We start from the raw sequence: 23,441 nt of genomic DNA on the forward strand, positions 1-23,441 counted from the left end.
TCCTTTAGCGATGTTGCCATGATGTCGATACGGAACTCAAGCCCCGCCCATTTGTTGCAAAAAATAAAATCAAAAAGAAGAAGACAAAGACTGTGGCAGTTTCAGATTGAATTATGTCGTGAAGACACTGTGCTCTGAAGTGTGAGGGAAGGTAAGTGTTATTTTTCCTACCCATAAAATGAGGCTGTGTAGAGTCAGTGGTTGAAGTTTATTTTTTGCAAAAATACCTCAGCATTATAGACCCAGCCTTGTGCTGTGTTCCCGTCATTTTTCTAACGAGTGCTTCTACATGCTTACAATGGGAGATTCGTCGACCGTTTGTTAAAGGAAGGATCAGAAAAGACTATTGATGTATGGTACTTTCTCAGAGCTTGACAGGTACTTTTAAGTACACAGTTCCTTCCTCCATTTCATAAGTGTAAGTAATTTAAGTGTGATTAAAATGGCCATGTGTTTTGTTACTTCTAACCGCTCCACGTGGCTTGTACTGTATCTGGTTAACTCTTTATATTCTCATATAGTGTCTAAAACCACGTAAAAAAACGTGACGCGTGCCTCTTTGTTTACAGATTTAAATGTGTTTGTGAGCTCACAATTCTCTGCCATTTGTCAATGCTATGGCCAGCGTCAGTCGTTCCTACACACGTGTGGTGGTCAAGTTTCAAAATAGTTCAGCTTTTGACACTGTGTGGATTAACACTGAATGCGTGTCATGGTTTAGAATAGAGCAATATGCTGGTGTTTAACTGCTTTAATGCACTTTTGCATTCGGTTCACACATACACTCTGACTACTTTATCAATTTTGATTAGCCATGGTGGACTTTTCTCACTGTCTCACGCTGAACGCAGGTGACCAATCACAATAGACTCGGTCATTGGACCAATCAGCGAAGCTTAGCATCGTGATAAGGAGCGGTTTGGGAACAAATGAATGAATCATATGGGAGTTGCTGGGATAATTAGGTAAAAACAAATATATATTATAAGACAATGAATGTGTTTTTTGACTTGCATGCATATTAACTTTTTATTGGAAACCCCCAAAACCAAAATATGACCTTTTATAATGCATAATAGGGTCTCTTTGACATATGAAAATGTTAATAACAAAATCTGTTAAATGGTACTGTTTTCCCTGGTCAAACACATGTCCACTGTGATTATACTTGTCAAAGGTTTAATAAAGATGGGAATTGTGGGCAATTTATGAACAGGATTGTGTGGGTGTTTTATCGAGGTTTTAATACGAAACATTAGAGATTGTGATGATACATCGAGGTATCATGAAGCAGAATGACCCAGTGCAAACTCCTGACCAAACTTACATGCGAGTTGACGCTGTTTGTTTACAATGGGAAGGAAGAACATATATTTATAAAAAACAGATATGCAAATGATGTTCAGTCGGATGCACAGACTGATCATTTGGCCTCATAAGACACTTAAGTGACAGGCATCTGTTTTGTCTGTATGGTTTTTGTTATTGAAAGTGCCAGTTAGGCATAGGTCGATAACCATCAAGGTATTTAGACATACTACTCAGCTTGCATACTGTTTTAGCATGCTATATAATATGGAAGTATGCAATTTTAGACACAGCCATTGTGTTCAAAGGAGAAAAAAGTTCTTGTTTTTTACCCAGACATTTAAAAAAAACAACATATTTTAGAGCAGTAAGCACAATACCAAAACCGTGATATTTTTGTCTAAGGTAACCATACCATTAGAATCTATCGGCACAGTAGCTGTAGACTTGCATTTTGGGAATCAATAAGAATCCTAGTTTCAGTCAAAGTTATGGTCATTTTGTTCGACTAGAGAAAAGTACCCCACATCACAGATGGCATGAGGTTAAGCAAATAACCAGCATATTTATTATTATTATTTAAAGGAGAACTAACACTTTAGATCCTTTAAAATTAGTGTTCTGTTTCCAATTATCACTTGTTTAAAAGCTAAACTCACTCGTTCAGCCCAACATAAAATGAATTAAATGTCTGACCAACACTATAAAAGAAAAATGAAAATGAAAAGTGTCTAAGGGAGATAAATAGCCTGACAATTCATGGATCAGGGTGATACTGTTCAACATTACATTACATAAAAAATGCATTATTTTCTTATTGTAAAGTTTATAGAAAGGAAAAAAGACCTGATGACAGTTGGCCCTCTTTCCATCAGTAGATTTCCTCATCAAATTCAAACTCTAACTTTGTCTCAATACTGCCCTCTGCTGTATCTTCATCCAATACACATTTCATCCAAATTTTTACAGTCATTGATACACGCACTCTTATATGCAATAAACAAATATAATACTTATTTGTTTATTTATTAAATAACAGTTTTACAAATAAAATGCTTGCATATTCCAAACTGATTTTAAATTGAGAGTAATTTATTATTTTATTTTAAAGTATTAAAGAAAGAAAACAAGAACTTTTATTCTATGTATTCAGGTACAACAATTCACTTTCAAAGAAAAAACAACGCAGTCTTTCCCCAGACTTAAAAATCAAACAAACACAGAACTACCAATCAGAATGAGTAAAATGAACAAGTTCCCAAAGTGTATGTTTCACATAACTTCCTCTATGAACTTCCTCCTTTATATTGTCCATAAGAAACATTTCACTTAGTGTGTATCTTTATACAAACAAACAGCAGGTTCATATAAAATGTTTGTTTTGTTAAAGCCTGCACAATTTCATCATTAAAACACTCTCACGCAACAGAGTGAATACAAAGCTGCTTTAAAATTCACAGCTGACATCTGAACATCCATAAAAAACCCTCAAACGATGCTGGAAGACAATTCCAAAAAAACAATAACATATAAAGACATCTTTCATCAGGAGCTCGTAAGAATTCAATAACACCCGATTGGACAAATCAGGTCACATGATTATAATATGCAGGATGATTCGTGATCAAACCATAAAAGGTAAATTATATAATTACACACACAAATATATTTCCTATAGCTAATTTTAGCACACACTTAAGATACTTAAAAAATGCACACAACACAAAATCTATCAATGAAACAAGCATTAAACAAGTGCTCCCAAATGCAAATTCACTTGACAACCCATCCATCTGCAGTTTTTAAACTAAACGGAGGTTGCAACAAACACAGACCTACATTCCAAAGCAAGATCACACAAGTACAAGCGGCTTTAAATTCAAAAGAGTGCCTAATGATCACTTATAAGTATCTGAAAAATGAAGACACTTTAAAACTGTCTGTGCATCCTCAGCCCCCCAGCTCACCAAAAACACTCTGCCTCTAAACACAACCCGACCAGACAGACCAAACAAGCCCATTAGTCCTAATAAATGTGCGTTTACAGGTACTCACTCCATCAGGATTGACGCTCAAAGTTGGCTCCATGTAAGGCAGTGTTAGACTCCACAGTCGAGCGTTAAATGACTCCACGCTCTGTAAACACATCCATCCACTGGCTGTGTCCAATACGGCATGCAGGGAGTCTGTGTTCACAGTCTGTCCCTGTCACTATCTCTGCGTCTTGTGTTGTTTGATTCTCTCTCTCTCTCGCTCTCCCCATTTCTCTCTCTCTCTCTCTCTCTCTCTCTCTCTCCCTCTCTGTCTTTCCACCCACTCCGCTGTAATTCCTATTCCGCCCACAGAGCCCAGGGCTCACCGACAAAGATGCAGAGACACGCTCGCAAGTGGGAGTGAGTGAGAGTGTGTGTGTGTGTGTGTGTGTGTGTGTGTGTGTGTGCGTGTGCGTGTGCGTTCACACTCATATACTTCACAGAGGCGTGAGAAACCGCCACACACACACGCACTGCAATGTAAGTGCTTCACAGTGGGATTCTTCATGTTATTTACACAATGTGTTGTGTCACCTACTTAGTATGCCTGGAGCACAGCATCTGCTTAAAGAAGGGAGCGTGAAAGAAGCAGAATGAATGTGTGTCTGTGTGTGAGTGTGTGTGTTTGAACAATAAAGCTTCCTGACATGTGTTTATTTCTGAATGTGTATAACCGCAGTTGGAGTATACAAAAAAGTATCGGCAACATTGATAATGGTTGCTTCAGTGCCTTCAATGGATTTGATGGTAACACTTTAGAATAAGATCCCTCTCGTTTAAATTATTGAGTGTTAAATGTCAAGTGAGCAACAGATTTGACAGCATTTGCAGTAGGGCGGCTCCAATATGGAAATCACAATTAAGTTGCTCAAAATTGTAATCACAACAAATTAAAAGGATTAACAGTGGGCCAAATGACCACACAAAATATTTTTGATATATACAGTACATATAAAGTGTACAGTTGAAACCAGAAGTTAACATACACTGTATAAAAGGCACATAACCATTTAAAAAAAGTCAGATGTTAATGTGACTAAACTTTTTCTCTTTTAGGTAAGTTAGGATTATCAAATTTGTTTCTGTTATGCTTAATAGCAAAATAATGAGAGAGATATTTTTTGAGAAATTCATTCATTCATTCATTTTCTTGCCAGCTTAGTCCCTTCACCAATCCGGGGTCGCCACAGCAGAATGAACCGCCAACTTATCCAGTAAGTTTTTACGGAGCACCCGGAGGAAACCCACGCAAAGGCAGGGAGAACATGCAAACTCCACACAGAAACGCCAACTAAGCCGAGGTTCGAACCAGCGACATTCTTGCTGTGAGGTGACAGCACTACCTACTGCGTCACTGCCTCGCCTTTTTGAGCAATTGTTATAACTTTTCTTGAAAGTCAAGTTTACATACGATAATATTATCATGCTTCTGAAAAAGCTCAGATGATGGTGTCAAGGTTTTGGAAGTTTCTGATTGGCTAATTGACAACATTTGAGTTAATTGGAAGCACAACTGTAGAATAGTATTTAAGGAAAACCTCAAACACACTGCTTCCTTTTGGAAAACATAGGAAAATCAACAAAAAAGGCAGATTACAATTTGCTAAATTACACTGGGAATAATTATAATTTTTGGAGACATGTACTGTGGTCTGATGAAACTAAGATGGAACTGTTTTGTCATAGTGACCAGTGTTACATTTGGAGGACTAAAGGGAGAGCTTAAATTGTTAGGAACACCATCCCAACTGTGAAGTATGGGGGCGGCAGCATCGTGTTGTGGGGATGTTTTGCTGCAGGAGGGACTGGTCCACTTCACAGCATAGATGGCATCATGAAGAAAGAACATTATGTAGAAATACTGAAGCAAAATCTTAAAACATCAGCCAGGAAATCAAAACTTGGCCACAAGTAGGTCTTCCAAACAGGCCATGACCCTAAGCATCCTGCCAAATTAGCTAAAATGTGCTTTAAGGACAAAAGAGTGAATGTTTTGGAGTGGCCATCACAAAGCCCTGACTTCAACCCTATAGAATATTTGTGGGCAAATTTGAAAAAGCTTGTGCGAGAAGACAGCCTACAAATCTGACTCAGTTACACCAATTCTATCAGGAAGAATGGGCTAAAACTCCTTCAAACTATTGTGAGAAGCTTGTGGAAGGAAACCCAAAACTTTTGACTAAAGTTATACAGTTTAAAAGCAAAGCTAAAAATACCAAGGAAATTTATGTAAACTTTTGACTGTACAGAAATTCTAAATAAAAAATTATATATATATAAAAATAGAGTCTCTCATTATTCTGGCATTTAGCAAACATAAATCAGTAAGTTAATTCTACCAGGCCTAAAAATAGTAAACGTTTAGTATGATTTACCATCAGACATTTTTAAAAAATTGTTATGTTCCTTTTTATAGAGTAAACTTCTGGTTTCAACTGTATACAAATACCTCACACACATACACACAGGCACGCACGCACATATGTGTGTGTGTGTGTGTGTGTGTGTGTGTGTGTGTGTGTGTGTGTGTGTGTGTGTGTGTGTGTGTGTATATATATATATATATATATATATATATATATATATATATATATATATATATATATTTATTTATTTACATACACAACAGTTTAAAACAATTAACTGTAGGGCAAATGACCACACAATACATTTCTGATATATTTATATATTTAGTAAATATATAGAGTATATATGAAGTGTTTAAATATCTATACATATACCCCACATAAATACAATACACAACAGTTTAAAATGATTAACGGTGAGTCAAATGACCAACCAAAACATTTTCGACATATACAGGGTTATGCATACTCACTGTTAATACATAATGGCCAATTTAGTGCATTTTTTTGCAAACAGATACAACATTTGATTTAAAAAAAGTACAGTATTGATAAATAAATAAGATGCTGTCAAAGTACTGTTCATTGTTAACTTTGGTTACCCTTTTTGATGGTAAGAATGTAGAATGTTTTGAAGAATGTTTTGATGGAAGAAAGTAATTTTGCATTGACATGTTAACTAACTCTCATTAGAATATTAGAAGATTATTAGGAGTGTCAGGGTTAGTTGACATGTAGCTGAAAAAATCAGCAGAATGGCTAAAGTGGATCATCAAAATAAAAATATTGTCTACATGCTGACTGAACTGGTATCAAATGAAACTCTTTTATAAAGTGTTACCAATGTGTTTTGTTTGACAGGCACTATTGAAACAAACATGGTATGAAGATCTACATTCTTCAACAAGTCTCAACTTTTCACTCTCTGTAAGAGGAGTTTAAGCATCTGCAGGGTCTGTTTTTTTAGACCCAGCAGCAAAGTAGAATCATCACTGTGATAAATCAGCCAGAAGTATTGACTGATATGATGTACGTGCAGCAGAATGTATGTGCCGCCTGTTGCCTCAGGGACTTCAGGCAGTCTGTGTGTGTGTTTGGTGTTTGTTTCTTCTAAATCAGGCAGTCACAAGACAGAGCGTTGAGAGAGAATCTTTGCTTTCTGGGTGGCATCCTTAATAAGAGTTGTACCTTGCTTTCTAATCATTTACGTTGACTACACTTCTCAACTAAAAAGTCTTTAGTAATATTTATTTAGTAATTACTGTCTCACTAATATTTATTTAAGCTTAATGGTGCACAACACAAAATTATTTCAGAATAATTTTTTCGTCCTCCACAGTTCTACAGTTCTATGAATACCGTCTAACCATGTGATGATTTACCCGTCAAGAGACAATCGAAGTTGTTCATGATTATTTTCACACATGCCTGACTTCATGTATGATGGAATATTCTCAAGACTCTCGTGTGATTCAGAATAGATCCTTTATAGACCATCACACCCATCAGTTCACAAAGTTCCGCTAATGGATTTGCTATTTAAACAACCTGGTGCAAATGTGAAAATCCGAGTTGCACTGATCTGAAAATACAACAAATCGCACCAAACACGTATTGCGCCTTATTGCGCCAGGTGTATGAAAGGGCCCTAAAAGAATCAATCAAATTTGAATTCTACACGAGATTATTATAATATGCAGGAAAGTGGAGAAACTGTTCAACACTCACTGTGTCTGTCACAAGCTATCAAATGCAGCTTTACCAAACTCTGGCTCTGTCAAAAAAAGTTATACAAATAAAACACCACTGGCTTTTAAAGGGCAAGAGCTGAATGTTCTGCTCTTTCTTGAAGTTTCACTAGCAGTTACTTCAACAAATGAATAAGGGTGCTTTCACACCTACACTTTTGTTTCGGAACCTGTCTCGTTTGCCCAGTTAGCGCGGTTCGTTCAGCATATGTGAACAGGGCAATTGCGCTCTGTTCCGTGCCAAAGTAATCACTCCGAGACCGCCTGAGTAAGATGGTCTCGGCTCAATTGAAACTAACCATGGAGCGGTTCGATTGCAGTGAGAAAGCGATCTTATCCGAGCGCGGTTATATCACAGTGTTTTATGGATATGTAATAGGCATACGGCTATATGAAGAGAGAATTATGATTAGGGCGGGAAGTTTCGCGAAGTTCTCCGGATGCCCGCAAACGAGTGATGATCTCCCAGTAATCTCGCGTCTCCCTCACGGTCCTCAAATAGGCATCGTCGCGCACCCTTCTCACCCCTCCCCACCGCATCTCTCCTCAGACACGTTGCAATCTCGCGCACCTTGTCAATCACCACCTCTCCTGACAGCTGAGCGGGACGCTGCAAAATAAACCCTGACACTCTGACCAATGTGAGGAGAGTTTACTCACACGTGACTTGTTTTAGCTCTTTTGGTCCTATTAGAAACTATGCAGTGTGAAAGCGAACCGCTCCAAGAGCAACGAGCAACAATGTAACATTTGTAATCTCTGTTTCGGAACAACTAAATCGATTCACGGGTGTGAAAGCACCCTAAGACTTCGTATTTCAAGGCTCTTCAGTAGACCTTTAAAGAAGAAAACCTCCAGTATTACAGAAGACAGGTCAATGAGTGACTGATCTCAGAAAGCTGTAGCTCCTTTGCCCTTGTTTATTGTTGATCTCATGATCAAACCCTTTCTCTTTAACCAGTCGATGAAAATAAGTCTCTGTGCCCACTCTAACGGGACAGTCACACTGTTGATCGGGCACGATAAGATAAAAGAAAGAATCTCTTCCTCTAGTTAGGGCCTGAAAAACAAAACACTGGTCTTATTGCAAAAAGCGGGTTGCATTGGGTGAAGGAGAGAGAAAACAACAGTCTGAAGCTCTTAACCGTCATCTGTGCTGTTCTAATGCTAACAAGAGTCTTGATAGTTAAGACTGAGAGTTTGATATTGCTGCAGATCTGACTGTTTTATATTTCCCCCTCCCGCTTCTATTCTTTTTTCTGAAGTCTCTTTCTTTTTGCCTTGTCTTCCGGTGGCTTCGTCTTTTTTCTCAGCGCTGCACATATGCACGGTGGCGGCACTTGTGTGTGAACAGAGCTCGCTTTGTGAAGCAGCACCGTAATTAGTGTGAGAGTGTGTGTGTGTACTAATGAGCATTGAGCGGCATTCTTCTCGTTAGCAGGGACTCTCACACACTCTCTGCAGTGAGGCATGAACGTGCATACACACTCTTAAATTACATGCTAATTGAATACTGTCCTTAAATGCTGTGACACACACTCTGAAGCTCAGAGATGAACATACACAAACAACATCAGGAAAGGCACTAATTACCGGCTTCTCCAGTACACACACTCTTGCGTTCCCTCTGGCTGGCCTATCTTGTAAGAGAAAGCGAGCTATGCAGTTATCTCGTCAGCGAGTGTTTACCCGGTGAGATGGCATTTCTCTTAGTGCCCACGGACAACTGGGTGACATCATGCCAGCCTTTCGAGCCTTCAGTTTGCTCAGTGAGCCAACAAATTCCACCTCCCCATTCAAATCTGATCGTGACTATCGTTGAAAGTCACGAATGCAATTTATTTTTAAATGCGAGCTCATTTTAGAAGGATCATTTGAACTGGATGTCACTCCAGAGACTGACTGACTTTGTAAACACAGGAAGTGAACTCGGAATATACACATGTCTGGTGTTACATGAATGATTAGAAAGGAAATTAATTTTTAGCTTTATAATGAGTCAAAGATGACTTGGGGTGATGTCATTAGTCTTTTTTTCATTCATTCCCATCCACCATATACAGCAAGGATGTTCTCATTCTTCTCAACAGTTGAAGTCAGAATTATTAGCCCCTCTGTTTTTTTATTTATTTTTTCAATTTCTGTTTAACGGAGATATTTTTTTAAACACATTTCTAAACATAATAGTTTTAATAACTCATTTCTAATAACTGATTTATTTTATATTTGCCGAGATGACAGTAAATAATATTTTACTAGATATTTTTCAAGATACTTCTATACAGCTTAAAGTGACATTTAAAGGCTTAACTAGGTGAGGTTAACTAGGCAGGTTAGGGTAGTTAGGCAAGTTATTGTACTGTATAACAGTGGTTTGTTCTGTAGACTTTCGAAAAAATTGCTTAAAGAGGGTAACAACTTTGCCTTTAAAATGGTGTTTTAAAAAATCTGAAACTGCTTTTATTGTAGCCGAAATGAAATAAATAAGACTTTCTTCAAAAGAAAAAATATTAACAGACATACTGTGAAAATTTCCTTGCTCTGTTAAACATCATATGGGATATATTTAAAAAAATAATAATAATAAAATAAAAGGGGGGCTAATAATTCTGACTTCAACTGTAAATGCTTATGCAAGTTACAAAATATTATGAGTTTATATCAGTTTTCCTGCTCTAAAAATCTTAATTTTAATAAATTTGATTAGATTTATTTATTTAGAATAGAATAGGATACACTTAACACGTTTTTTAAACCATTACCATAACATAGTACCACTACTTGACTAAAATGTAGTGCAAGTACAGTAAAAGTATCTGTGCAAAAATTACTCAAAGTAGAGTAAAAAGTAGACCTTTCAAAAGTAGTGAGTATTATGCAGTAAATGTGTGTAAATGTAAATGTAAAATTAAACGTTAATGTGTGTAAATGTAAAATTCTGTAGTGCATTTAGTTATTGCTCAGCAGGCACACAACGTCATAAGACACTTATATCAGGTTAGATTTAGGTTGTCATGTCAGGTGACCAAAATTAAACGTCTAGTCAGCGTCTAAGCACAATGTTATTTTAATGTCCAATAATGGCGTGAAATGATATTGATATTTGGATATTTAGCATTTTAGTGTTGCAAAGTGACCAAAATCCAACGTCGAGCCAACATCTAACACCAACGTCATATTGATGCCAATTACTGACATTTATTTGTTAGGTATGGCAACCAAAATCCAACAAAACATTGATTCAGTTCCAAGAAAATACATGCACTTATAAAATAATGAAGAAAAAAAAACTAACTGAATGTACTGGGCTTTGGACAAAAACATCCGCCAGTTGCATTTACTATAAATATTTCTTCCCTGAAACTAAAGCCAAGACTTTGGCATTAATCTAGCTCTGTTGCCTGTTGATGTTTTGGGGCTGTTTTATTGTCAGCCACTTCTCAAGCTCCATGATATAGGGACCGTGCACAGCTGGCGAATTTGGATTGATTAAAACTCTGTTGCAACCGCTCTGTTAGTGCAAGTCATTTGAATAAGAGTAAACAACGCAATTCCAACAAGCAGACCAAGACCACTTAAACAGGTTTCAGTCCATTTAGATTTGATTTGGTCTGTGCTGTGTTCGCAGTTCAACTGAAAAGCGAACACAACAAAGACTAAAGACAGCTAAAACCAAAAACAGAACATGATGTCAGAACACAAAACAACAGAACATAAAACAGAATGCTCAATAATCCCCTTTTTACCATAGTCACAACGACTACGTTTACATGGACACCTATAATCCAATTTTAATATGATTAAGACAATACTCTGATTAAGAGTTTACCACGTAACAGCAATTTTTAATTATTTTAATCTGATTAAGGTCATAATCGAACTAAACAGAAATGGAATTAAGACATGTGGAGTATGCCAATTTTAATCATATTATTGGAGTGCAGTACAGACATGTAAACACTGCAATCAAACAATTACCATCTTGTAGGATTTTTGCCGCATTTTGTGACAGGACAGTCTATACACACACAGCTGTTTGACACTATTCTCTGTACCTACCAAGTCAGAGAAAGACCACAGATACATACATTGTGAAATGCAAAGGTTTTTTTCCCATATGGGGTGCTGTATCAAATTTAGATAAAACAACACTCTTTAAGCAGTTCCTCGCATCCAATACCTCATTTATCATGGGGGGCGAAAGTATTTCCTGAACGAAAGTAAAAAATACCTAACTGCAGTTAAAGTTGACAAATTAAAAATGAAACACCAAAAATTACATGAAACTCCAAAAGAAATTTGTATAGCATAGTGACGAAATTACGCTAATCGAATTATGTGCTATAACATTTAAAACAGGATTATATAAAGGAACATTCAAAAAGCAACTCGTGTAAACACCTTACTCATATTATTGTCTTATTCAGATTAAGGCAAATCATGCGATTTCAAATGTCCATGTAAACGTAGTCAATGATGAAGTTCATATGATAAGTGCCAAAGTTAAATACTCATAATTATGAGCATACATAGATATATACACTAGAAATCGCATAGGGACCTTGAGCATGCGTCAATAGCGCTGCCATATTTGTACAGTGCTCCCAGGACAAGTGTCATTCAACCGCACTAGTCAAGACAGTGTTATTACATGAAGATGCTGGACTTTAGTGCAAAGAAAACAAAGCACAAAGGGAAAACGTTTTATAGGTAAGATTACGTTTTTTACGTTTTTGTGTGTTCTGAACTTTTGTGCTAAAAAGGTAACATTATTGATGATAATAGTCACTTACTGCATTCACCATAAGAAAAAAAGTAGCAACAACTCACACTAAACACTCGGCTTACGCAAGTTTTGTTGAATAAAATCAGCAAACAATGCAAAAGAAATATGCTGCGGTGCCAGAAACTTGTATTATTGCCTGCTAAATAAGCGAGTCGTTCATAATGGAGATTCATTCACAAACGAATCACTTCCCCCCTCAGTCAGAAAAGTGAAAGCAGGAAAGGAGGTGTATTTCAGCACATGATTAGATCAAATTTTACAGGGAGGGTGGATGGTACATTTCCATACACACAAACACAAGCTTTTTGTCAGGAATGCCTGTGCGATCACTTATCCATCGATGTAGAAAGTGATTAAATTAAATTTAAATTTTCGAACAATCCTCCACTGCAGCTTGGTCCCACATTCATTTCTAAGGAGCGCTACCCTGTACTAAAATGGCGGCTCTATTGACGCATTCCTAGACAACAACAGAGTAGGCGACATCTAATGTATATATCTTTGATGGGCAAAGAGCAAACACTTTACAGAAATCAATCATTGTACTATACCAAGAAAGTCTTCATAAGCACCTCATTAAGGGCATACAAGATAACGCTTCTTCTGCTACACAATCAAGAAGTGTTAATAGCAATGTGTGCTTTAGCGAGCACAATCATGGCTGTGCTTCCGATAATGGATCACTTGTGAGATTTAACCTCACACTGATGTTTACTCAAGATTAGAAGCTGTAGTGTGCCCCACGAATACACAGAAAGTACACTGCTAGCTGGCCGGCAGCGAGCTCTCTGCAACTCTCACATGGTCCCCCACTGAAGCTAAGCAGGGCTGCACCCGGTCAATACCTGGATGAGAGACCACAAGGGAAAGCTTGGTTGCTGGCGGAAGTGGTGTTAGTGACACCAGCAGCGGGCGCTCAACCTGCGGTCTCTGTGGGTCCTAATGCCCCAGTATAGTGAAGGGGACTCTATACTGCTCAGTGAACGCTGCCTTATGGCTGAGACGAGACATTAATCAGCTGGTGTGTGGTGTGTGGTCTGGCACAATATGGCCCCACCAAAATGTAAAGCGATTTGATTATCTAGAAAAGCGCTATATAAATGTAAGGAATTATTATTATTATTATTAGTATTATTATTACACATACAATGTCACTATCATTATTCGAGCAAGACTGATACAAAATAAAAATAAAATGAAGCAGGTCAGGATACTCCAGCATAACAACCAATATTTTCACAGCACCACATATCCATAATCACACGTCAATCAACATAAAAAATGGCTTTCTTAAAGTTGTCTCCGCAAATTAATCTAGAACCGGAGAAAATGTCAGAAAAATAACACACTTTAGCTTTAACGTTCCAAATTTAGCCTCTAATTACACAAAAAAAAGCAATATACACCAAGAAGCACCATTGGCATGCTGGCGATCAGGCCAGACTGAGGTGTGACGTGCTGTCAGATTTTTCATGCCCTCCAGCTCTTCCATCTGAAAATTACACCGTCCACGTTTCACCGTCTCCTCCGTTGCCATGGCAATCTGCCGTCACCACGCTCGTGTGCACGTCACATGACACTCAGATGCACTCTATCTCTTTGACTGCTGGGTCTAAATTTAAACTCACGTGTGTGAGTGTGACCAGAGCCATTAATACACTGGAATACCCTCTCATTCTCATTGTATATTCATACAGCTTTCATTTCATAAAGTAAGACCACTAAACTTTGTTTTCCTGAGGGTTGATTGTAATTGTTTGTTTCAATGTGCATGCCTGTCTCCTGTCTCTGAAGTATTGCGTAGGTCACTCATTCTTTATGTAATCATTCCCAACCCTCAGAGTGATAGGATCGGAATGCTGGGAAGTTTTAGAAGTGAGAAGGAGGCCTATGGCTGGATTTTTTTTGGGGTTGTGGTCAGGGGGAGGTGGTAGAAAGAGAAAAGCATTTGAAAAAGCTCACCTCAAGGTCATCAAGTGAGCGAGCCATGCTAAGACGCTTGGAACGTCCAAAAGATCGTCGGCCAGAGGAACGCTGAGGAAAGCCCATAGTGATCCCTTTGAACCTTCCACCCTATGTGGGGAAAAACAGGAAAGAAATTAGCAAACTAAACAGAACCATTTTAACCATTGGAGTTTTTACAATGTAGGTGGTAAAATACAACAACTACTACTACTACTAACGCAAGGCGTATTACATGTCAAAATTTACCAAGTCTCATTGCATCACAAGACTGTACACACACACAAATACGCTGAAAATAAAAGGTCTGTGAATGATATTCAGAGTTTAAACATTTTCTATACACATATAAACACTACTTTCTATTTCATTTTGCACATAATATAGCTGTACATACAATATTGTCTACGGCAGTAATTATCAAACTTTTTACACCAAGTACAACCTCAGAAAAAAAATTTTCTCTTCAAGTACCACCACAATGAACAGCATTGAAATACAATAGCGTATTAGGTCTAATTAATCAGTTACAGCTCTGCACAGTTAAAAAACGAGCCAGATTTATTCCTAATAAGATAATTTATTATTGTCAGCCACTTTAAATATTCTTATACATTCTATAAATATAAACTTATAAATATTCTTGTCAGCCACTTCAAACATTATAAATAGTTTGTATGTGCTTACAGGTTAAATAAGCCTAAATGTTTAAATTAAAATGTTTAAAAGCACATTTTCATATTACACATTTTTAATATGTAAGCACATTACAGTGTTAATGTTCAAACTATTTATAATGTTTAAAGTGGCTGACAAGAATATATTTATTATTACATTTACCATATAATTTTGGTAATTTATTACTGCTTATTACATGCCTATTATTAAGATATTAACTGTTTATTAGCACTTATAAAGTGTGATCCTATTTTACATCCCTAATCCTACCCAATACCTAAACCCAACTACCACCTTACCATTAATAAGCAGCCAAATAGTAGTTTATTAAGTTAAAAGTCTTAGTTAATGATTTGTTAATGACATGAATTGTGCATTAAAATAAAGTGACCATCGTTTTTTTTTATGAGTAAAATTAATAATGCAAATGTTCATATAATCTACCACTTTTACAGATAATGATTCTCTTGTAAGATCATTCATCAAACCTCTTCATTAGTTCTGCTAAACACATGTAAAAGTCTCTGGAGGTCAGGCTGAATTCCAGCTTATAATGGTATCACAGTGTCTATCTACCAAAACGGTCTCTTGAGGAATACAAGTGATGAGAGCTTTGTCTGCTTCTCTATACTCTTGAAAAGGACCACAACGTTTGTTTGAAATGCTCTGACTGTTTGATTTCATTATAGGGGGATGTTTGGTGAAAGCAAAGGATCACATGAATAGACAAAGAGTTTTCTCACTCCCTTGGGGAAAAGAGCGTTTGGGTGTGTGTGTAAAAATTAATCATGTGAAGGTTTATCTTCTGATGTACCTTTTGTTTCTAAAGTGGTTATAAAGGACGGTTTCCTAAGGTTATTAATATTTAAATTTAGCAACACAGCATTTTCTAATAAAACAAAAAAGTAAACGTAAAGTAAAAGTAAAAGTAATGCAATTATTTGTCCCAATAGATTTTTAATCTTCACTTTAATTTTTTATTCCTAAATGTTTGCAGGATTTTTTTGCTCATTTTACTATGTACACTAACAAAATAGTAAATTGGCAGTATTTCAGTATTGTGCGATTCATGTTTTTTTGTTGTTGTAATTTTCATAATTTACGTTTTGAATTACATTATAGAATCATAATCTTCAAAAAAATTTTAACCTTAAAAAGTTTGAAAAAGTGACTTTTGTTAACATTATTAATAGTTTAAAGTGCTATTTTGTCTGAGTTGGTGTTGTATATTACACTACAAAAAGCTTGTAATAAACTTTCAGAATATATTCTGTTATTTTACAGACTTAATTTTCTGTGTATTATTTCTGATACATTATATTATTAATTACGATTTATATTATTAACTATTATATTATTGACTACTAAAATGTCAATAAAAGTCACTTTGTTAAACTGTAGAGTTGAATTTTCAAAATGAAAATTTGGACAGAGCAGAGATCAAGGTCCCTAGGTCCCAGCTCTGCATAAGAAGTTTGGCCAGAGGAGAAATGGTCGTGCTGAACTGAGCCTGGCTTCTCTTAAGGATTTTCTCCTTCACTTTTGTCAATTGCTTAAGTTTCTTCCTCACCACTGGTTTGCTTGGTTTGGGATTTGTGGAGCTGAGGGATTTGCTCTTCAGTGTTTGGACTTCCAGCAGTGAAATTTAAACCACCTTGAACTGAAGTTAAACTCTGAAAACTGGACTAACACATTTTCAATTTACTAGAATTCCAATGTAATAGGACTTCTATGTTAAGCTGCTTTGACACAATCTACATTGTAAAAGCGCTTACATAAAAATTAATTGAGTTGAATAATGCAATTCACAATCGTAAATAAATAGAAAACACAAAATTCACAAAAAACTAAAATTGTAAGTTTACATACACTCACCTGCCACTTTATTAGGTATAACTCTCTAACTGCTCGTCAACGCAAATTTCTAATCAGCCAATCACATGGCAGGCATGCGATGCATTTAGGCATATAGACATGGTCAAGACGATCTGCTGCAGTTCAAATCGAGCTTCAGAATGGGGAGGAAAGGGGAATTAAGTAACTTTGAATTTGGCATGGTTGTTGGTGCCAGACAGGCTGGCCTGAGTATTTCAGAAACTGCTGATCTACTGGAATATTCATGCACAACAATTTCTAGGGCAGGGATGTCAAACTCAATTCCTGGAGGGCCGCAGCCCTGCACAGTTTAGTTCCAACCCTAATTAAACACACCTGTTCAATCTAATTGAGTCCTTCAGGCTTGTTTGAAACCACCAGGTAAGTGTTTTGAAGCAGGGTTGGAACTAAACTGTGCAGGGCTGCGCCCCTCCAGGAATTGAGTTCGACAACTCTGCTCTAGGGTTTACAGAGAATGGTGCCAAAAAGAGAAAATATCCAGTGAACGGCAGTTTTGATGCCAGAGGTCAGAGAGGAGTGGCCAGACTGATAGGAGCTGAAAGAAAGGCAGCAGTAACTCAAATAACTACTCGTTACAACCGAGGTATGCAGAAGAGCATCTCTAAAAGCACATGTCGAACCTTGAGGCAGATGGGCTACAGCAGCAGAAGACCACATCAGGCGCCACCCCTGTCAGCTAAGAACAGGAAACTGAGACAACAATTTGCACAGACTCACTAAAATTAGACAATAGAAGACTGGAAAATTTTTGTCTGGTCTGATGAGTCTCCATTTCTTCTCAGACATTCGGATGGTAGGGTCAGAATTTGGCATCAACAACATGAAAGCATGGATCCTTCCAGCCTTGAATCAACAGTTCAGGCTGGTGGTGGTGGTGTAATGGTGTAAGGCAGGGGTTTTCAAAGTGTGAGGCGCGCCTCCCCTGGGGGGCGCCAGAGCATGTCAGGGGAGGCGCGGAAAAAAATATAATATAATAAAAATATAATTATTAAGTTTAATTATTATATGTATTTTTTATTATATTTAAACGTTTTAATTAAACAAAGCAAAAAAAAAATAATACGTCAAATATAAGAAACCCTTTTTTACCCAGAAGGCCATAGCTGTGAATTCGCTTCTGTTTGGCAAGCCCGCCAATACAGGTATATGCCTGCTAATACAATGGGTCGGTTTCTGAGACCCCCCGATTCAAAGCTGTAATGAAGTTCACGGTCCTTTGGCCGCCGGGAAGAAGGAGGCGGAGAACCGACGCAGTTTTAAAATGATTTATTAATAACAGCTAAACCAAAACAAACGGACGGCAGCTCCTCACGGAGACTGCCGTCAAACTGAAAGCAAAAGTAAAATATGTCCGGGCCCAGTCCTCTCTCGGCTTCCTCTGCCCTCGTTCCTCCTTTTATGATCCAGAGCTCCTTCCGTGGGATCCGAGGCAGGTGCGCACCGCAGGTGTATCCACTTACGCGGTGGCCTTACTCCGTTCCCACGGCTCTCGGCCACGCCCCCTCGCCACAAAAGCCTTCAAGTTCAGGGCTTAAACCCAAAAGACGACGATATGATGATCAGTATTTGAGTTTAGGATTTACGTGGACAGGACCAGCTGATGAACCACGACCTTTATGTGTGGTTTGTCAAGATATTTTGGCTAATGACAGCATGTGACCCACTAAACTTCAACTGTTTTGACTAGGGTGGACAGTTCTTGGATCTGTTCTATTCATATTGAACCATCATCCTAGTTTTAAAACCTTAAATTAAAATACTTGTTATTACTCTGTAAATAATTGCACTTTCAAGCAAATGATGATAAAAGTGAGTTAACAGTCTGACATCTGTCTGTGTCTTTATATATATATATATATATATATATATATATATATATATATATATATATATATATATATATATATATATATATATATATATATTTAAACGTTTTAATTAAACAAAGCAAAAAAAAAATAATACGTCAAATATAAGAAACCCTTTTTTACCCAGAAGGCCATAGCTGTGAATTCGCTTCTGTTTGGTAAGCCCGCCAATACAGGTATATGCCTGCTAATACAATGGGTCGGTTTCTGAGACCCCCCCGATTCAAAGCTGTAATGAAGTTCACGGCCCTTTGGCCGCCGGGAAGAAGGAGGCGGAGAACCGACGCAGTTTTAAAATGATTTATTAATAACAGTGACGGCAGCTCCTCACGGAGACTACCGTCTAAACCAAAACAATCATCCTAGTTTTAAAAACGTTATATTAAAATACTTGTTATTACTCTGTAAATAATTGCACTTTCATGCAAATGATGATAAAAGTGAGTTAACAGTCTGACATCTGTCTGTGTCTTTATATATATATATATATATATATATATATATATATATATATATATGTATATGTGTGTGTGTGTGTGTGTGTGTGTGTGTGTATGTGTGTGTGTGTGTGTGTGTGTGTGTGTGTGTGTGTGTGTGTGTGTGTGTGTGTGTGTGTGTGTGTGTGTGTGCGTGTGTGTGTGTGTGTGTGCGTGCGTGCGTGTTTGGGAGGAGGGGGGCGCCAATGGATAAGTTGTGTTAAAAGGGAGGCCCACTGTCTTAGACTTTGAAAAACCCTGGTGTAAGGGATATTTTCTTGTCAGACTTTGGGCTGATTAGTACCAATTGAGCATCGTGTTAACACCACAGCCTACTTGAGTATTGTTGCTGACCATGTCCATCCCTTTATGACCACATACCCATTTTCTGATGGCTACTTCCAACAGGATAATGCGCCATGTCATAAAGCGTGAATCATCTCAGACTGGTTTCTTAAACATGACAATGGGTTCACTGTACTCAAATGGCCTCTACAGTCACCACATCTCAATCCAATAGAGCACCTTTGGAATGTGGTGAAACAGGAGATTCGCATCACAGATATGCAGTCAACAAATCTGCAGCAACTGCGTGATGATATTATGTCAATATGGACCAAAATCTCTGAGGAATAATTCCAATACCTTGCTGAATCTATGCCACAAAGGATTAAGGCAGCTCTGAAAATCCAAAAGACATCCAACCCAGGACTAGTAATGTGTACATGATAAAGTGGCAAGTGAGTGTAATACACAGTCTAATAGAGAAAGTTATTTGTCCGCCAGTTATAAAATAATTGTACTCAAACAAACCATCGACCTCTACATTTTTTCTCCAATAAAATTCTCTAAATTCCCACATCAGCATTACCCATAAACAAATATGTCACAGTTTATGATCAAAGAAGGCCTAATAATAACACGACACAGTTAAACAGAAGGACAACCGCAAAAAATACTGTAGGAGAACTATCCGCCAGACAGTCAAACGGAGAGACAGACTGATAGAGGGATCATTTTCATAGGCTAAAGTTTAGAGGCTGATTGTGCGGATGACAAGAGTGGCATAATCAAATGGTCTCCTGTGTTGCCTAGAAACGCAGAGAACTCTGTGTGTTCAGCCTCATCATTATGACACAACAAGTGCTAACACACACATGGACACACACACACAAGCAAATATGCCAACACAAGTGACTACATGCACATGAGGTCCAGAGGAGTACGTACAGCAGCTGTGCACATGTGTCACCCTTTAAAGGCATAGGTTAACCAAAGAGGAAAACTCTGTCATCAGTTGCTAATGTCATTCATTACAGACTTTTACTGACTATTTATTTCTTCAGTGCAACACAAAACATGCTTTTTCTACGGTTCTTTAATGTGTCTTACAAGAAAGACAATCATATAGGTTTGGAGCATACATCAAAACATTTATTTAATGTTCACCAACACTGATTACCAACATTCTTCAAAATGCCTTCTTTTGCAGAAGGAAGTACGTCAAACAGGTTTGGAATGACTTGAAAGAGAGTAAACAGTGATTTTTCAATGAAACGAAAGGACATTTGTGCAATGTCACTCAATCACACATACTCAAAAAATTATTTTCAAGGCAACTATGGGAAAATACTACGATCACAAACACACACACACACTCAAATGACTCGCATACAAAATAATGAAACCTCACAGAATCAGGAGAAAACAAACTGAGCTTACAGCTCGCAAAAGTCATAGGGGCTATTATTTTTTCAGTCGAGTTACCAAAATCTATCTACATAGTGCCAGACGGGTTATCTAGATAGCCTGCCGGGCAAAGTGTAGATTTTGGTAGCCCGACTGAAAAAACAATAACTTCAGGCTACTAGAATTTGCGATAGCCCAATTATAAAACAAATGCTTCATCATTTACTAACCTTTAAGTGGTTCCAAATCTGTTTGAATTTCTGTCGTCTGTTGAACACACACACAATGATATTGTGAAACCAAAAGCCCTTGACTTTAGAACAAAAAAAATGTATGGAAGTCAACGACTGCTGCTTTTCAACATTCATTCATTCATCTTCTTTTCAGCTTAGTCCCTTTATTAATCCGGGATCGCCACAGTGGAATGAACTGCCAACTTATCCAGCATATGTTTTTACACAGCGGATGCCCTTCCAGCCGCCACCCATCTCTGGGAAACATCCATACACACTCATACACTACGGACAATTTAGCCTACCCAATTCACCAGTACCGCGTGTCTTTGGACTTTGGGGGAAACCGGAGCACCCTAAGGAAACCCACGTGAATGCAGGGAGAACTGCTTTTCAACATTCTTCAAATATCTTTTTTGTTCAACAGAAAGACAGACACTCAATCATGTCTGAAACAAGAATGAAGGCAATTATGAAAAAAGATAACTTCTATAAAAACACATCCACCCAGAGATCAAACTATAAATCCATGAATTAAACCTAGTTTCAGGAGGAGACATGAATGTTTTTAATCGTTTTACACTGTAAAAAAGGCATTTATATTGTAATAAATGTATTATAGTAACTATTTTAATGTTAGTTTAAAATACAACTTATTCTTAAAGTATAAAAACAAAAATACAGCTGAATTTTACTAGTTAATGACCCTAAACATGTAAAAATAAAATGATTGCAGCTTGTAATCAGATAAAAACTATGATTTTATGAGGCACTATAATGCACCTATTTTACCCCTTTTACAAGATTTAAGATAAGCCTTTTATGTCTCCAGAAGGTGTCTCTAAAATTTCAGCTCAAAACCCTCATCAGGTTATTTATTATCTTTCGATCATTAGAACTTTCTGCTTTGTACACAATGTAACTGTTTTTGTTGCCTGTGCCTTTAATGCTGGTTCTCCCCGCCCACCGTTCCCACGTACCTGTCAGAGTATGCCTTAATCTCAGTGTTAATGTAAGATAAACAGCACAGTGACAGACATGAAGCAGATCTCACATAATGTGTGTGAGAAATGCTACAGTAAGAACTTTACCAATGATCATTTGATGTATTTGTTGTTTTGATTACATAATGTTGTTACAAAGTTCATGCACGCACACACAGCAGACACACACACAGCAGACACGCACACACAGCGCACATTTAACTTTACCCTGTTTTGCAAATGTGACAGGACACATGTTAATATCCACTGCTGTGTGGATATCTGTTATTTTAATTTACAAAATTAACTGGATTTAACTTTCACAATCCGGGATTGAAGCGTCTTCTTTTATAATTGTCCTGAAATGCGGCTGTGGTAATTAAGACGGAAAAATTCCTGTAATTTATTAAAAGCTTGCACTGCATTAATAACGATTTAAGCTTGTAAAACTCATTCTTGATCACATTTGATGATGATTGATGATCACAGAGCGCTGAACAGATCTTTTAATCCTGGTTGCTTTGCACATGTTTTGTCTTGTTGATATGATTATACGTGTTACTACAAAGACATGGTTATAAGCGGCTGTCAATTAATCTGGTGGGTTGGGAAAAAGCACTCCTACATCACTTTGCTGTGGGCCGCAAAATAGGGGGGATTTGGATCTTATTTTAACATCAGGAGATTAAAAAACGAGAGACTTATTGTCTCTATATCACCTCAATATGACTGTGGACACTATAGTGGACACTCAGTACTTGGAAACACCCATACACCCTCACACACACACACACACACACACACACACACACACACACACACACACACACACAAACACACACACAAACACACACAAACACACACACACACAAACACACACACACACACACACAAACAAACACAAACAAACACACACACACACACACACACACACACACACACACACACACTACAGCCAATTTAGTTTAATCAGTTCACCTATACCGCATGTCTTAACTGCATGTATAACACAAGCACCCCAAGGAAACCCAAGCCAACTTAGGGAGAACATGCAAACTCCACACAGAAGAGCCAACTGACCAGGCTGAGACGAACCAGCAAAGTTCTTTCTGCGAGGCGACAGTGCTAACCACTGAGCCACAGTGTCGTCCCTCTTAAAATGCACTCTAAACAATAAATGATTATTTGAAGCACCCACGATATCAGTATTGTTTTTAGTACAAAATTTTGTTTTTTAAGGTCTTGGGTGTTTCTATAAGCATTTCACTGCATATTGTACTGTGCATGCGACTAATAAAATTAGAATTTATTCATTTTTTGATTATCACCACATGTCTAGACCTGGGTGTGTGGGATACTACACCCCTATTGGGTGTCATTAAACATCCCATCACACAGGAATTGGGGAAGTCAAA

The 23,441-nt window shown here is 37.5% G+C and overlaps 1 protein-coding gene across 9 annotated transcripts in view; it reads right to left on the bottom strand.

Annotated features, from left to right (window-relative positions):
• The window catches only part of rgs12b (regulator of G protein signaling 12b), an 89,457-nt gene that overhangs the window by 55,525 nt on the left and 10,491 nt on the right, over positions 1–23,441 (bottom strand). For 6 of the 9 annotated variants that reach the window (XR_012389181.1, XM_073920558.1, XM_005160017.5 and 3 more), the window contains 1 exon segment: positions 14,204–14,314. Coding sequence is in view for 7 of the 9 variants with exons in the window: in XM_073920558.1 (XP_073776659.1) it covers positions 14,204–14,314 (111 nt within the window). In the remaining 2 variants the exon portion in view is untranslated. 9 annotated transcript variants of the gene reach the window in all.

This window comes from Danio rerio, chromosome 1 (assembly GCF_049306965.1).
Source record: "Danio rerio strain Tuebingen ecotype United States chromosome 1, GRCz12tu, whole genome shotgun sequence".
NCBI lineage: Eukaryota > Metazoa > Chordata > Actinopteri > Cypriniformes > Danionidae > Danio > Danio rerio.